Genomic DNA, 17,203 nt, shown 5'->3' with positions numbered 1-17,203 from the left:
ACCACATTTCTCATATAGACCATGCCCCAAAAATACATTTCATGATACTCTTAGATCATCATCTCTCTACCTGGAGCTGGTAATAGGTTTTAACATCAATCTTTTAGAATGATAAACACATATCATATCATCTGTTTCAGATGAATTCTCAAAAGTGCAGGGAGTAAACCTATACTTGCTTTGAATAGTTCTTAGCACTAATTCAACTTAGGGATTCTTAATATATGCTAAATGCTTAGTATTAAAGATTATACCATAAAAAATCAGATCATCTGCCTCTCAACAAGCGGATGTATTCTTTTTAAGCATACCAAAGGGTAAAATAGGCAATTTTTATTATATGAAACTGAAAACTTTCTGCACAAACAAAATTAATTCACCCAGGACAAAAAAATAAATGGTCCATTAAATCAATTTCTACAAATTCATACAAAATCTATGAACATATATTTATGACCAAAAGCTATTCCCCAATAGATAAATGACCAAAAGTTATAAACAAGTAGTTATCAAAAGAATGGAAAACTTTTGACAACTATAAGAAAGAATGCTCAAAATCACTAATCAGAGGAATGAACAGCAAAACAAATTAAGCAAATTGGCAAAAATGACAAAAATAGTCATCATCAATGTTGGAGGGGGCATAGAAGGATTTGCACATGAGTGCTATATGAACATATAACACCAAAAAGTAAACCCCCCACAAAACTATAGAGAGCGAGCTGTAAATCAGAACAGTTGGAAAACAATTTGAAGCTATATAAATAAAGCAACTAAAATGTCCCTAATTTTTTACTAAGAAACTCCACTACTAATCAATACTCCATATAATATTCTTTTAACATAGATTAATAATATGTTCTTAATGCATCAAAGACAGCATGTGTGAAATTTAGATTACTCCACCCTACTTAGATCTTACTTTATGGAGAAGATGAAATTGTAATCTCCTGATTGAACAAAGAAGGTACTTAGTTCTTACTTTCTAGTGAAGCTAGAACTTTAAGCTAAGTCTATTTTTAGCTCTTAATACAAAAAGGTGGTAAATTAATCACAAAATGTTAAGTAACTAAAAAAGAAGGGTTAAGTAACTCAAAAGATAATCTAATCAAAGAAGATAAGAACTAAAGAATGGGTAGTCCTGGAGAAAAGCCTCAGATATGATTAGTAGACGTGAAAATTTAGAGGAGGGGACACGGTCTATTTCATGTCACTTGTTCTCTCCAGTACCTTTTGAGGCGAAGAGGTGGCTGATGGCCACAACTATTGTCTGGTTCAGTGGTTGAGTTTCTGGCTGAGTTTTTCATCCTTTATTTTCCAAACTTTATCCTCATAGAAGCCTCTAATCTCCTTAAGAGACCTAGTGGTGGAGATCTTCAACTTCCCCTGGCACAGGCCAGGTGGGAGAAATCCTATACTCTCTTTCCTCTTTCTCCTTAAAAATCCTTCCCTCTATATTAACTGAAATTTCCATAAATTTCCAGACTGACTTGGGTGTTTTATTTAGGATTTTTTCCCTGGCGACCAATTAATTTAAAGTCACAACCCTAAAATTATCCTTACACATGTTGCCACATATCTAACATCTAATGTAATACTTCAAAATTAAGTTAAAACATATGTGTCGGAGGACATGGATAAAATTCACGTTAGTAGTACTATGATACAGTAAAAGATGCAGCATTCTGTATCACTGTATGTACACAGTAGGGATAATTTGACCTATGAGACAATAGTTAATGGAAGAGGAATTGAGTTTGTAAAAATTTATGTTCCCATGTGTAAAACACTGTCATGCAAAATAAAGTAAGCTGAACCAGAGGAACAATTCATAACATTATTATTGTAAAATGAATAATTTTGAAACCTTTTACAAGTTAATAATATAAAATGAAATGAGTAGAACCAAAATAATTTACATAACAACCCTCTAAAAGCAAACAACTTGTTTTAGGATTATAGTAGACCAATAGTAAGACATACTATCCATTATAGAGAGGCACTAGATTTGCTAGGGTGAAATGAGACATATATGCTTTTGTGTTCAACCACTGGAAGAATCTGTTATATATGATTATGAATATTTAACAAGAAAATGAGTTTTTCTTTTCTTTTCTTTTTTAAAGACAATGGGGGTTAAGTGACTTGGCCAGGGTCACAGAGGCCAGATTTGAACCCAAGACCTCCCATCTCTAGGTCTGACTCTCAATCCACTGAGCTACCCAGCTGCCCCCTTTTCTTTTTTTTAATGGGGCAGATCTATTAATTTTTTTAAAAATGAGAAATAGGGCAGTTTTACAGATGTGAAATGTTGCATGTACTTTTAGAAGGAATCCTTGTAGTATTAATTTTGCATAATTTTGTCACTTTGTTACCCCAAACCCCATCGATAAAGCTAAAATAGCACCAATAACAACAGAGGCCCTGGAGCAGGCATCGAGAATGCAACGAGGAAAAGCGATCTTTGGCTTACCGCCTCCTGAGGAGACACACACGCCTGCGAGTGTGCGGTGGCCGATGGTGATGCCGGGGTCCTAGGGAAGTGGGAGGCGCAGGGAGCACACTCCTAAGCAGTAGAGGGCCTGGAGCCCGAGCGGGCTGAAAGCCGGAAAGGCTTCTGAGCGGCGGAGAAAAGGCCCGCGCACAGTCCTAGCTGAGGAGTGAGAACGTCAGGCGAAGAGCAGCGCCTTGGCCGACTCTGGATCCGACGGAACTTACAGAACTTACTCGGGGTCAGGATCTCGGTGACGTGTCCGGAGCTCCAGGCCCAAAGCCAGCAGAGCTGCAAGCATTGCGTTTGGGAAAGCACGTGGCTATCCCAATACACCAGTATTCCGTTCTGGGAAAGGGGCGAACGTCGACGCTCCCGGAAACGTGGCTCAGAGCCCGGCTTTTCAGCCGTGACTCAAACGACTAAAAAGAGCCAACTCTGTGGGCTGGGTCAGCTGATAAGCAGCTCCTCCTAGGACGAAGCCCCATCGCTGACCCCCTCCAAGACCCCCCCGAAGCTCTACAGCTGCCAAAGCGATGTCTCTCTGCGCTGGCAAAGGGAAGGCCTTCCTAGGAATCCTCCTCTCTTATCCGCGAGAGCACAGGCCCAAGAAGCCAGGCGGGCTTGTACGTGCCCACTGCAAGCGAGGCTCGAACCCGGGACCCCGAAGGAAGCGCGAGTCTGAGGGTCAGAAGTTCCAAGACGCCGTCATCACGTAGCCTTGCGCACGTACTGCAGGTACAGAAAGCCGCCGGGGCTACCCATACACACTGCATTCTGCCCTCCACCAGCAGGCATCGAAGCTCTCCTCTGGGCAGGGGTGTGGAGGTACAGGGGAGCAGGCGCTCTCCTCTCCTTACAGGAAAGGTCTCCCGGCCTGCGGGGACCCCAGAAGACTGAGCCGCTGGAGGCAGAGAGTCTCCTGGGAGTCCGAGCCAAGAAAGGGAAACTGCGGGCAGCAAAGGGGGAAAAGGAAAAAGAACCACCCGGCCGCCCACAGCCAAGGGGTGACCCCCCCCAGGATGTTCTACTCTTCCAGAAGCTTCTCCGGGGTGCGGAAGGAGGCTGGACCGTCAACAGACCAACTTCCGCTTCAGGGATTGCCGGTGGCAACGATGCCGCCCGAGGGAGCATCACTGCCCTCCCCACGGGGAGTGAAATGCTCATCGCTCCTGAAGGCCGCTGCAATCGGGGAAGGGAAGAGAAACCAGAGTCGCTCCCGTCCGAGGGCAGCCGTCTTGGGCCTCTCTCCTTCCTTTGGTCCTCAGAGCAAGGCCAAATGAAAGCCATCACGCAAGACAGAGGCCCGAGAAAGAAGGCCCCACAGAGGAGGAGAGGGAAAAGGGAAAGGGGGGGCGCCCACAAAAGAAAGGAAAGGAGGAGAATGGGGGGGCGCCCAAAAAAGAAAGGAAGAGAATGGGGGGGCGCCCACAAAAGAAAGGAAAGGAGGAGAATGGGGGGGGGCAACCACAAAAGAAAGGAAAGGAGGAGAATGGGGGGCACCCACAAAAGAAAGGAGAGGAGGAGAATGGGGGGGCATCCACAAAAGAAAGGAAAGGAGGAGAATGGGGGGGCACCCACAAAAGAAAGGAAAGGAGAATGGGGGGGCGCCCACAAAAGGTCCGAGGCCGGCCGAGTATACGAGCTCTTCTGCTAAGTGCAAACATCTGTGCCACAGAACTGATAGGAAGGGAACAAGAAGAAGCCACTATCATTCGAGGTAAGGGTGTCAGACAGGCAGGGAACCCTCAAAAGGACACAGAGGCTTTGTGTGAGCAGGCACAGAACAGGGGTGGGGGTTGGGCTAGACCAGTTGTGGCTAACGCTTCATGACCCCCTGGATTACGGCACGCCAGGTCCTTCTAGCGGACAGAAATGCTCTCCTGTTCGAGCCAGTCACAAAGAGTTGATGATGAAGTCAATCATTTTGGAACTCTTTTGAACTAAACCTCAGAGTGAGCTCATGAATGAAACAAGAGATAGTCTCGTGATGTACGTGAATCATGTCCCATCTTGACCCCCCAATCTATGACTCGGTTTGATCACTTGCTTTATTCACTCATTCTAGAGAGTAGAGGAACAAGAGAACTGGGGTCTTACAGTTGTGGATTTTAGTTATAGTTTAATACTTCTATATAGGTGGACTTTGGTAAGTCACACACTGAGTCTTGATTTCTCCATCAATAAAATGAGAGTAGGGGGCAGCTGGGTGTCTCAGTGGATGGAGAGCCAGGCTTAGAGATGAGAGGTCCTGGGTTCCAAACTGGCCTCAGATGCTTCCCAGCTGAGTGACCCTGGGCCAGTCACTTGACCCCCATTGTCTAGCTCTTACCACTCTTCTGCCTTGAACTAATATACAGTATTGATTCCAAAATGGAAGGTAAGGGTTTAGAAAAGATAAAATTTTTTGGAAAATAAAAATAACATAAAATAAAATAAAAAAAAGAGTAGACTAATGCTGCCTCTCTCTGAGTTATTGTGAAGAAATTTTTTAACACTTGTTATAAAAGTGATCAACTTCACCTAACTTTTAGCTGCTTCCCAAAATTAAGTCTATTTTCAAAGGTATTTAAAAGGACGTAGTGCAGGCTCTAAAGGCACTGAAAGAGAGATTGCACAACATTTTAAATCACTTAACATACCAACAAAGTGAAGGAGGACATTTGTTTGAATCTCTGCTTTATAAGTTCTTTGCTGACCACACTTCAGATAGTGACAAATACACCACAGTCTGAAAATGAAGCTTGACCCGTGCCATCAAGAGAGTCACAAGAAATGGCTTCGAATGCTACAGACAGCGTCCTATATCACACGTGAAATTCTCTAAGAGGGATTGTGGTAGTTGCAATGCTCTACTCAAATCTCCCGAGGAAAGCAGATTCGCCTGCACTCAAGAGCTATTTAGACCACGCCTGAGCTTTGGTGGCTCAGACGGCTAAAGACTCAACAAAGCTGGTCATGTGGGCCTAAAATAGCCCCCAAGAGTTCCAGCCTCCCTCCATGCGGCCCAGCCTATGAAAGCAAGGAGCCATTCGGGCACGGGGACGCTGCGTAATTACTGACCAATCTCTATTGGTTGCTGAGCACCTACGACAGCCCGGGCCCTGTGCTAAGCAGATACCAAAAAAAGGCAAAATAAGACCCTGTAGTCAAGGAGTTCACAATATAAGGGAGGCGGCAACCCACACTATATGGCTTATTTATATATTTATAAATATGTTGCTAACTATATTTACTTAATATATGGTTTATTTAAATCTAAATATTTATTTGTAAATTTTATTAAATATATTTATTTTATTTATATTTACACATATATAAATAAGCTATATATAGGAGAAGTAGAATATAATTAAAGTAGGACAAGCAAAGGAATTAAGAGAAGTTGGGGAAGGCCTCCTGTAGCCTCAATTAAGGCACTCAGGCTAGAAGTAGTAAAAACCGTTGTATCAAGTTTCTCTAAGGGTTTGGGATCCATGAGAGAGGAACAATTGCAGACACACGTACACGCATGCACACACATTCATAGCTATCTATTCACACGCCCACATATCAGAAGATTTGCACAATACTAACAATCACACGGAAGAATGCAACGAAGCACAAATTAGAGAAATGCGCACCAAAACGTTCCTCCTAGTTGACCTCATTCTCCCCAAATTTGCAAAGATGACCAGAAGACGGCAGTGGTCGGTGCGGGAGGGGTTGTGGGAAGCTAGGTACGCCGGTGCGGGCTCGGCGGCATTCTGAACGGATTAAAAAGCACTTCAGTCCCAAGTGCTTTGACCCAGAAATGTCATCGCTCAGCTTATTCGCCCAAGACGTTACTAATAGGAAGTTGCCCCCCCCCGCCCCCTCCCCATATATCCCAGCACTTTGGGGGTAGCAAGAATTGCAAATAAAGTCGATGTCCGTTGACGGAGGAATGACTCAACACACTGAGGTCCAGGAACGTCACGGATTTAGGGTTGTTTCAATGTGGTGAGACATGCCTGATGTATGGACAGAGTCAAATGAAAGATCTCTCTGCCCAGAGGCAGGGTGAAGGAGGCACCGCCAAGAAACGGCACACCCCACGATGGCGTCACACACGGCACGAATGACAACAACATGCACACAGACACCAGAACTGGCGCGGCGAAATGACAAACAACAAATAGCTTGAACGAAGGGATAAGACGGCCCTCGCCCGCCCTTTTGCAGAGGGGGGGCCCACAAGCATGCCAGTGCACGCCTTTTCACACTCTTGGGGCACACTGATGAATAAGCACCTTCTCCTTCCCTTTTAAGGAAATACTATTGATTCTATAGGACGACCCTCCAAGACAGCGCGGAGGAAGTTACTGGCAGAAACTGGCCATGGCGGCAATCCCGCAAGAGCCAGCCTGAGAAATTTGAGAAACACCCATTTCGTGCAAGGTTTCCTTGAGGAGTTCAAGATTCGGGTGAGCCGAGCCCGCCTAGTCTTACCTTCCGTCCGCGTAATCTGCGTCTGCCCCTCCCCACCAGACTTCGGAGTCGTCGTCTTCGGCGTCGGCAGAGTCCACGTTGTCATTGTCGTCGGCTAGGGGGCAGCAGACGAACTCCACGCCGCGGAACTTGTCGATTCCGCAGGGCAGCAGCATGCCATAGTTATGCAGGTTCATGCTCTTTTCACTGCAAGTCTAGGAGACAACGTGGAGGAAGAAGGGAAAAACCAAAACTGAGCCACCGAACGGCGGCCAGGGGAGAGCCGAGGCTCAGCAAGCATCTCCCTGATCAAGAGACCCCGTCAATGAGATGCCGAGGAGAAGCGTCCCAGCTTGGACCAGGCCAGTTGTGGCCCCGAGCAGGTCCTTCCCCTCTCTGGGTCGCTTTTCTTGGGATGGGATCCAAACGGAGGCCCTTCTCATTTTTTGGTCACGTTAGGCTGGTGAAGACTACGGACCTCTTCTCAGGTTAATGTTATCAAAGAATACACAGGATGACAAGGAAAATCAATGACTTCAGCAGTTATCAAAATGCTCTATATTCTCCAGCTCAAGGGCCTGGTTAAGAATTCTGGGACTCCAAGACCCCATCCATCTCTAGTATTTCAGAAGTCTATTTTTTGTTTAAACCCTCACCTTCTGTCTTGGAGTCAATACTAGGTATTGGTTCTAAGGCAGAAGAGTGGTAAGGGCTAGGCCATGGGAGTCAAGTGACTTGTCCAGGGTCACCCAGCTAGGAAGTGGCTGAGGTCAGATTTGAACCTGTCTCTAGGACCCGGTTCTCAATCCACTGAGCTACCCAGTTGCCCCCAGAAGTCTATTTTTAGGGGGAAAAAACTTGCTTCCTCTTTTACAGGAATATATAGCTACTGTAGGAAAGATTTTCAAATAGATACCAAAAGGAAGAAACTCCTATTCACAGGGACTCTGCGATGGAACTTCTTATTTGATGTTTTATAAAACAAATAGTTTTTCTGCTATCACTAGCATTTCAGTCCCCCCCCCCCCCCCCGATTTGTTTCTGGAATCTTCTCTAAGGATTTTAATCAATAGAGAAACAATCACTTTAAGAATGCAGTAGCAGTAGTGAGAGTTGGAGAAGCTCAATCTATCTGACGACTCGCAGCTAAAGTATGACTTCAAGTGGTAACAGCGGCATGTATGCCCGTGCCGTAAAGGGCACACGTGCCTCACTTCACTTAGTAATCGAATTAGAGAATGAGGAAAGCTTTCTGCGGCGACCTTCCCCGTCCTGCACGAACCGTGCACTGCTCTTTCCAATTCATTGAGCTCAAGGATCACCTCTAGAGCAAAAGCGATAGAAGTACAGGGAATCTCCATCGTTCACTGGTTACCAGTGAGAGATCGTGGCGACGGGGAGCACTGGATCTATGAAGTGGCACCTTCCAACCGTGACTCGGGTTCTAGTCTTACCTTCTATGTCACAGTGTCTGTCATGTTTGCGCTCTGAACGCCTCTCCTAAGAGCCTGACAATGCGGTAGGGCTTGTTTCAAATTTCCTGGGAATCATTTTTGAGTTTTGTTTGGCGACTACTAGAAATCTTTTGGAGAAGGCTTACCTTACTATAAATGAAGCACATATATATATTTATATTTATACACACACACACATATAAATTAAAAAGATTCAGCAAACTGTGCACTACAAATTAAGTAGAAAGACAACATTTACCCCTTTTATTGCAGATTTTATTGATGAGATGAAAAACAAATTTTTTAATGAAGATATAATTTTGATTCAAAGAGAATGGAAAACTCCTATTGTATAGCAAGACAAAAAAACCTATTAATCGGATCCAAGAAATGGGCACTAAGGATACAGTGGAAAAAACAAAACCAGGGTCTGGCGTCAAGGTGCTCATTGTACGCACTCACTACGTGCACACATTCTGTAAAACAGATACTTATGTACTTAGAGGAGCAGGGAAATAATTAGGTGGGCCAAGAAAAGCTTCACATAATAGATGGTACATGAATGAGTCCTGAAAGAGGCTAGAGATTATCTTTAACCGAGGGACTTCTGGAGTCTGATTCAGTGATTAAAACAAACTGGCTCTAATTAAAAGTGCTCTACCATTGAATACACTGTCCCAAATGATCGATTCTGTCATTGGTTTCATTATAAGAAATCAACAGAAATTGATTAGTGCCCAATATTTTTACACCGAGGAAAGGTGTGTTAAGGGAGGATTTAATATAACTAAAAAACCAGATTCAAATCTGGACTTCCCTTGATGGCCAGGTAAAAGTGGCTGGCTAATCTTAATCTGTTAAAGAGCTGGACAACAGGTAACGTGAAAACTTTCAAAAACATTTCAAATCATTAAGCAATAGTGAATTTAAGATTATAGTTTTCATTTTAATTAAATATATATGTATATGAATATATTTAAATAAATAAATTTCAAATAAATAAATAAATGTATGTTGCACATATGTATAAATACAACATAAATATAAATGCACATCACTTGTGATGCAACAAATAAATTGTGTTCTATTTTCCACAAACAAATCCATTATTTACTATCCATGAACATTTAAAGATCGCTATTTCCTCAGAATATTTTCTAGAATGTCATTAGGTATACACTCTCTCTCTCTCTCAATATATATATACATACATACACACATATCCATATAAATGTCAAAGAAATCTTTCAACTTGAAAAAAAGAGAGAAATTCAGAAATGTTTACCTCTTTTGCAACAGTGTGCCAGTGGAGATGAGTTTCACATATATCCATCCTTTCCTGATGTAAGAATTTACATTTGTCTGGCACTAAAAGAGCATCACTTACAAATTCACCAACTGAAAAACAGGAAAACAAAAACTTAATTCTATACTGCAGAAAGCTGTTGAATTAAAGAGCCACAGAGGGTGAAATACGTCTAAGAGAAAGCTAAACAAACTTGAAAAGGAACAAATTCCAGGACTTAAAAAGAAACTTAAATCTTCCAAATGGGATGGCAAAGGATTATACACATTTCTCAGTACCATTTTTGCAAAAACTGACCATATATTAGGGCACAGATATATATAACCTACAAATGTAAAAAAGCAGAGACAGTTAATACATACCTTACAGAGCAAAACAGAAAACAAATAAAAATTTTCAGGAACCATAAAGCATAAAATATAATTAATATTTATCTTATTTTCATTATGATAATAATGAAACACCAAAATTGCTAAGCAGTTCCCAGGGTAAAAATCAATAACCTTACAATCATATATTAATAGAATGGAAAAAGAAATATTTATATACATTTTAAAATGTTGAATACCACAAATAAACCTAGGATAAATACAAAAGAGGTGTTAAAATTTAGAAGAGAAATATGGAAAGAAAAACATAGAAGTGATAATGAAATGAAAAGCCGATTCTTTGAAAAGATAAATAAAATGATAAAGCCTTACAGTTATAGGCCAAAAAACTGAGAACATAAATAGAAATAGCATAATACCTCCAAAATTATAAAACACCCAAACTATCAGAAGCCAAAGATAAAAACATTAAATAGTATGATCTCAGAAAATAAAATAGATCTAGCTATAAATAAACTACCAAAAAAAATATTGGTCCTGATAGCTTTACAGAATTTTATCAAACTTTTAAAAACAATTAGCACCTATACTTTACAAATTATTCTGAAGAAGAAAAAAAAGAAAGCATCCTACTAGAATTCTTTTATGAAACATTTATAATCCTAATACCCATGTCAGGGAAAGATAAAACACAAATAAAATTACAGGTCAATATCATTAATGAACATTGACTCAAGAATTTTAAATAAAATTCTATCAGACTACAGCAATTTCATAATTTATTTTGATCAAGTAGGATTTACACCAAAGATGAGATGATGGTTCAATATTAGGAAAATGATCAATATAATTAATCATATTAAACACCAAAAACCTCCCAAACTATATGATCATTTAAATGGATGCAGAAAAAGCCTTTGACAGAATATAATTGTCTTGTATGTTAAAACCCTACAAAGTTTAGGCATAGGGAATTTTTTTAAAATGTCAGAAAAAGCATCTAACTAAAACAAAACACAAACATCATATGTGATAGGGATTCACTAAGACCTTTCCAATAAATACAGGAATGAAGGATGTCCACTCTTCTTACTATTATTTGATATAGTTTGAGAAATGCTAGCTACAGAAGACAAGAATAAAAAAGCCAAAGAATAAAGACAGGTAAAGAGTAGACAAAGCTATCTGAGCTTGCTGATAACATGGTTTTTAACTTGGAAAATCGCTGGGAATCATTAAAGATACTAAATGAGACAATAACTTCAGGAAATTTATTCTTTAACTGATATGCCAGTCAATGTGCCAAGAATTTGATAAGATAATAACAAAATTCAATTTGAAAAAAAAATCTAGAGGGTCAAAGGAAATGAAGAAAAGAAATGGAGAATGAAGGGAAAATAGTACTTCCATACCTCAAATTCCATTATAAATCTGCAGTCACTAAAATCATTTGAAATTTGTTAAAAAAAAATACAGAGAGATCAATGGAAAAGACTAGACAAAAAAGAATAATAAACAAAGCAACTCAATAATCCAGTGTTTGATAAATAAGAAAACATAAATGAATAGGAAAAACAACTCCCTGTCTGATAAAAACTGCTGGAAAGCAATCTGACAGAGATCTGGCAGTTTCAGAACACCTAACATCACATTCCTCCATATAGCCTATAACTTCTCAAGTCAGACATAAGAGATGTATTTTTAATCAAATGAGATAGGAGCAATTATAACTTTGATTACACAAAACCGAAAAGTTTCTGCACAGACAAAAGTCATGCACCTAGCATCAGAACACAAATGGGAGAATGAGAAAATAAATCTTGGCATCCAGTTTCTCTGATTAGACTTTGGGGTCCCATATATATATGAAAAAGCATTTCTCAGAAGAACTGCAGCATGTTCACAACCACATAAAACAGTGTTTCAGTGCAATCCGAAGAGTCCTGAAGCTTCTCCTGATGCCTTACAAACTGGTAAACATGAAAAAAACGGCAACATTCAACTCGGGGGTTGTGGAAGGCTAAACACACGAATTCACTGCTGGTGCTACACGAGAGCCCGACTAACTACGATGGAAAGTCATTTGGCATCATGCAAACGGAATGACCACAGTATCTGCTATCTGTGTCCTCTGAAGCAGTCTCCATTACTGAACTATTTATCGCAGCACTTTTTGTGATCGCTAAGAATGGATGGGGGGGGGGGGGGGGGGGCGCTAAACAGCCTGAGGCACACAAAGCCACGAAATATTCCTGTGATGCACTACATAAAGCATGTGATGGCAATGAAAAGCGTGGAAAAGTTCTACATGAACTGATACAGAGTAAAGTAAGCTGTCAGGAACGGAATAGAAAGTGTAAATGGAAAGAATCACACGCAGAAACACAAACGTGAACTGAAAGATCAAATGCGACCTGAACGAAGAGATATCAAGACACCCCCAAGCCGCAAGTGCACAGCAGCGGGAGCTCCAGGTGGGTCACGCCTGCGTGTTTCAGACTTGTCTCATGCAGTCGATCGCTTGAACTCCTCTTGCCCCTCTTCTGAGAGGGAGAGGAGAGAATTCCGGGGACAAGCAATGGCGTAGCAGTGACAACGCAGCGACAACACTGTCATCTCTGCATCCCTCGCGTTGAACATGGGCACGCGGTAAGGACAAACGCGTGCTGCCTTGTGGCTTCACAAAGAGGACCGTCCTGAGCAAGGAGCACGCATGCTCGGTAGTCTAGCTGAATGCCATCTGCTTCTGCTTTGCTGCCCTTACGTAGTCTCCTTTCATCTCACTTAGAGCCCCATCACAGGTTCTCACTCTCCCTCCCCTTTCCAGTCCATCTTTGCGATCTATCCTTTGCTTATATACAGACCTTCCCTTCATCAGTCTCTCTCTTATGGAAATAAGGTTCAAGTGCTTGCTGTTAACACCCCTTAGTTCTTCCTCCTGGTTTGTACACGTTTGTACTTTGCATCCGTGATTTCCCCGGCTCATTACGTCTCCTCTTCCCTTCCATCAAAACCTAACTAGCTGACTAACAGGTCCCTAATGGCTTGTTGGACTTCCTCCGTGACCCCTGGTGATACTGGGCTTCTAAGAGGATTCTTGCGTCATTTCCCATTAGAATAGAAACATTTTATCTTTCTGGAGTCACTTAAGGCTGCTCTCGTGTTGACCTTGTTCCATTTCTCTAGCACTCCTGGGTTTATATTTCTAGGAAATTCTCCGTTTCATGAAAGATTGCTTTTCCCCCCCTTTTGCTAAGGTTTGCTTCATTTTTTTGGTGTAAGATTTTATCTTTTGGACCCTCTTTTCATGCTTGTTCTCCCTTCAAGTTCTGACTGCCAACTATTTCATGATCTTGACTGTAGCCCATTGGTATTTGAATGCTTTCTAACTACTTGTATTTTCCCCCCTTTGACCTGGAAGGTCTGGATTTTGGCTATAAAGGTCTTAGCTTCCATTCTGAAATTTCCTGTAGGAGATCTTCAATGGATTCTTATAATTTCGCCTGTGCCTTCTGGTTTGAAGAGAGCCGGAGAGATTCGGATATTGCCTCGGTCCCTTTCTAGCTGTGGCCTCAGTGTCCCATTTGTAAACTGGGAATGGAATACTATCCGCCTCACAGAATTGTTATGAGGATCAAATGAGATCATGTATATGAAACACTTCGCACACTTTATACAAATGCTAGCTATTAGTTTCACTATGACTAACATCGCTATTATTTCCCAACATCAAACTTTTGTTATGACCAGGCTCTGCTTATTTAAAAAAAATCCTTACTTTCCATCTTATAATCGATACTAAGTAGAGTAGTAAAGGCTGCCCCGGGCCACATTTGCACCCAGGACCTCCTGCCTCCAGGCCAGGCACTAAGCTACCTTGATGCCCCCCCGCGTGCCTCTTGAGGGAATATCGACGCTATGCTCCGTTTACTTTCTGTCCTCAGACCCAGCCACTGTTTTTTCCGAGTATTAAACGTTGATCCTAGGACAGCTCAGTGTGGGAATCCACCAGCTGTCCGGGGCCCCGAGTGACGTGATCGTCTCCCTGGTTAAGCTCCTGCTCCGAGTCCGGTTCTGAGCGATGAAACTGGCCGAACCCCACCGGTGTCCTAGTGAAGCCCCCTTCAGCCGCCCTCCACACTCTGCTCTTCCGCAGCCCCTCAGGCTGCTGCTCGCTTCTGCTCCCCTTTCTTTCCCTCCAGAACCCTCTCTCTCGGCACAGCATCCTGCTGCCTGGGCCTGCTCCTGACAGCTCTGGACGGGGCGTCTGTCTCAATAGGCAGCTAGGGATGAGGGGGGAAATGACGCCTTGTGATTTCGTCCTTTTATTTCTCAATCAAGACTCAGTCGGGCACGTGTTCTAGATCTCTGTAGATGGGCAGAGCCCCGTGATACACTAAATGTGGAATGGAAGTGCTAATGCAAAGTGTTTGGGACAGTGAGAGGAGAGGAAACAGGCCCTGATTGTAGAACACTTTCTCCAGTGTAGCCACAGCCATCTGACAGAGTGCTTAGATCTGTAAGCTATGGCAATAGAACAAGAAAAAAGAAATAGAGAAAAAATGCAAGCTTAAGGAAAGCAGAATTGTCATTTTTCAAATGAGTGGTACACATAGAGCAGCTAGAAAATTAACTAAAAATGTAATTAAGATGTGAAAACTTTCAGCATAACTGAAGCATATAAGATAGACACAAATCATGAGCACTTCTATATAATACAAAGCCTAGCAGTAAGAGAAATTCCCCTTAAGGGCCAGCTCGGTAGCCCAGGGCATCAGGCCTGGAGTCAAGAGGATCTCGTTCAGATATGACTTTAGATACTTCTTCTTAGCTGCATGACCCTTGGACAAGCCACTTAACCCCATTTGCCTACTCTTTTCCTTTTGTCTTAAGAGCTGTTACTAAGTAAGAAAGTAATGGCTAATAAAAAAGTAATTCCACTGTAAATAATTACAAAACGTACAAAATATTTAGAAGGCCCCCTACCTGAGAACACAGACGACATATAAATATAAAACCATGAACCACTCTGTGGAAAGGAAAACTGAATCAACCTTTGGGCCTTTCTGCCACTCAGGTGGAACAGATAGCAGTTAGAATGTTGGAGGGAAGATACTGACAAAGATGACAGTTGGGGGGGGGGGGGCCTTGAAGAATGACAGTTGGTCTAGAAGGGCTCTCTCTTTCCAGGCCCTCGGACTGGAAGAAGCGCTCTCTCCCTGTCTCTGGATAGAAGTGCCTCTATTCCTGGATATTTCCCAACTATGTGCTCTACCTGAATTCCTGTGATCGTGTCATTGAACAAAAGGATTTAAGGGAAGTGGTTTGAACTGTAAGACCGGTCTTTAGGGGCGTCAGCCTGAAGAGACAGACCCACCAACACTGAAGGTCAGAACCTTTTCTTCCTCTTACTGTCTACTGCTAAGACTTTGAACTTAAGAAAGCTAGCACAGATATAGCAGAGACAGGAGTAAGAGAAACCCTCCACCAGCCTTTGAGGCCTGGCCTCAGCTCAAAAGCTGAGAGAGACAATCTAGGGAAATCTCAATTCCCTCTTCCCTGATATCTTCCCAATCCAAACTTGTTATTAAATTCATCTTGAGTTAAATACCCGCAGTCAGATAAGAGGAGAACTATCATTTAAGGGGGACATAGAGGGAGCTGAACGAAGGACAGTCATTCAACCATAAACAGTTCTTATTGGACTCCTGCTGGGTGACCTTGGTCTGGGGGGAGGCTTGTCCCTCAGGAGGGTCCCTGCTTACCTGCTCTGGGGTATCTTCAACACCAATCAATAGAGAAGACATCCCCTCAGGCTATCATAGTTGGCCCATTTCTCAGGAATGCCATTTTTCAAAGATAGCCTCTCAGTGGTACAGGTGGCACTGATGCTGCCTCTAGAGGAAATGATCGAGCAGATGCCGCTGCAAAGCTAGCAGCCATAGAAGGACCTGAATTAATTTTAACATTAACAACCACTGATGATTTAAATTTATCACTTTTGCATAATGAAAAGGAAGTGGAAAAATGGAAACAAAAATTTAAAGCAAAACAGATTAATGGAGTATGGGTGTCATCTGAAGGAAAACCCCTGCTTCCTAGAAGTTTCTATAACCAAATTTGCCAATCTATTCATAAAAATGGTCATTTTGGCACCCAGGGCTTCGTGGACTCTGTTAAGAGAGTATGGATAGCCCTGGTATAACTACTATAGCCTCTAAAGTGTGTTCAGCCTGCTCTACCTGCCAGGCATATAACCAACATGCATTTCGTGGAAAAGCCTTTGGTGGACGTCCTCTGGTTTACACACCTTTTGAACATATACAGATAGATTTCATAACAATGCCAAAGGCTGGATGTTATAAATTTTGTCTAGTCATTGTAGATCAACTAACCAGATGGCCGGACACATTTCCTGTGACCCGAGCCACAGTGGAATTTGTTGCAAAGATACTTTTAAAGGAAATTATTCTTCGCTTTGGACTACCAGCAGGTATTGATTCAGATAGAGGAAGTCATTTTACTGATTCTGTTCTAAATCAGATATATTCTTGCTTGGGAATAACTCCAAAATTCCATGTTCCATATCATCCCCAGAGCTCAGGACAAGTTGAGAGGATGAATAAAGAACTTAAGACTATGATTGGAAAATTATGCACTGAGATACATTTAAAATGGCCTGAAATTCTCCCTCTGGCCCTATTTTATCTTAGAAGCAGGCCTAGAGGAGACTTACATATCTCACTATTTGAGATGCTTTTTGGACATCCTCCTATACAGGCTAAACCTTTTCCCCCTGCATATACCTCACTATTAGGGGGAGATACTACTATTGCTTCCTATATACAGGAATTACAGCACAAACTACGTGAACTTCATGAATCCGGAGCTGCAGTACAAGCTGGACCACTAGACTTTTCTCTGCATGACCTGAACCCAGGAGACAAAATGTATATTAAGAATTTCAAGCGAACTGGAACAACTCAACCTTCGTGGGAAGGACCATTCCAAATATTGTTAACTACTCCAATATCTATAAAGGTTGGAGAAAAAGACTCTTGGATTCACTGCTCACATGTGAAGAAAGCATCTTCTGCTCAGACTGATTGACTGTACCCTATCATATGAATTGGAGATAATAATCCATTGACAAGTGGATACTTTTTTTTTTATT

At 42.1% G+C, this 17,203-nt stretch overlaps 1 protein-coding gene across 4 annotated transcripts in view; it reads right to left on the bottom strand.

The window, feature by feature from the left end:
• Positions 1-17,203, bottom strand: part of APP (amyloid beta precursor protein) — a 137,187-nt gene that overhangs the window by 60,456 nt on the left and 59,528 nt on the right. For all 4 annotated transcript variants that reach the window (XM_056825990.1, XM_056825988.1, XM_056825989.1 and 1 more), the window contains exons 4-5: positions 9,680-9,792; positions 6,962-7,155 (exon numbers count right to left, since the gene is read on the bottom strand). In XM_056825990.1, the coding sequence (XP_056681968.1) occupies positions 6,962-7,155; positions 9,680-9,792 (307 nt within the window). The remainder of the gene's footprint in view (positions 1-6,961; positions 7,156-9,679; positions 9,793-17,203) is intronic.

This window comes from Monodelphis domestica, chromosome 4, assembly GCF_027887165.1.
Source record: "Monodelphis domestica isolate mMonDom1 chromosome 4, mMonDom1.pri, whole genome shotgun sequence".
Classification (NCBI taxonomy): Eukaryota; Metazoa; Chordata; class Mammalia; order Didelphimorphia; family Didelphidae; genus Monodelphis; species Monodelphis domestica.
This window is presented reverse-complemented; position numbering and strand designations above follow the sequence as displayed.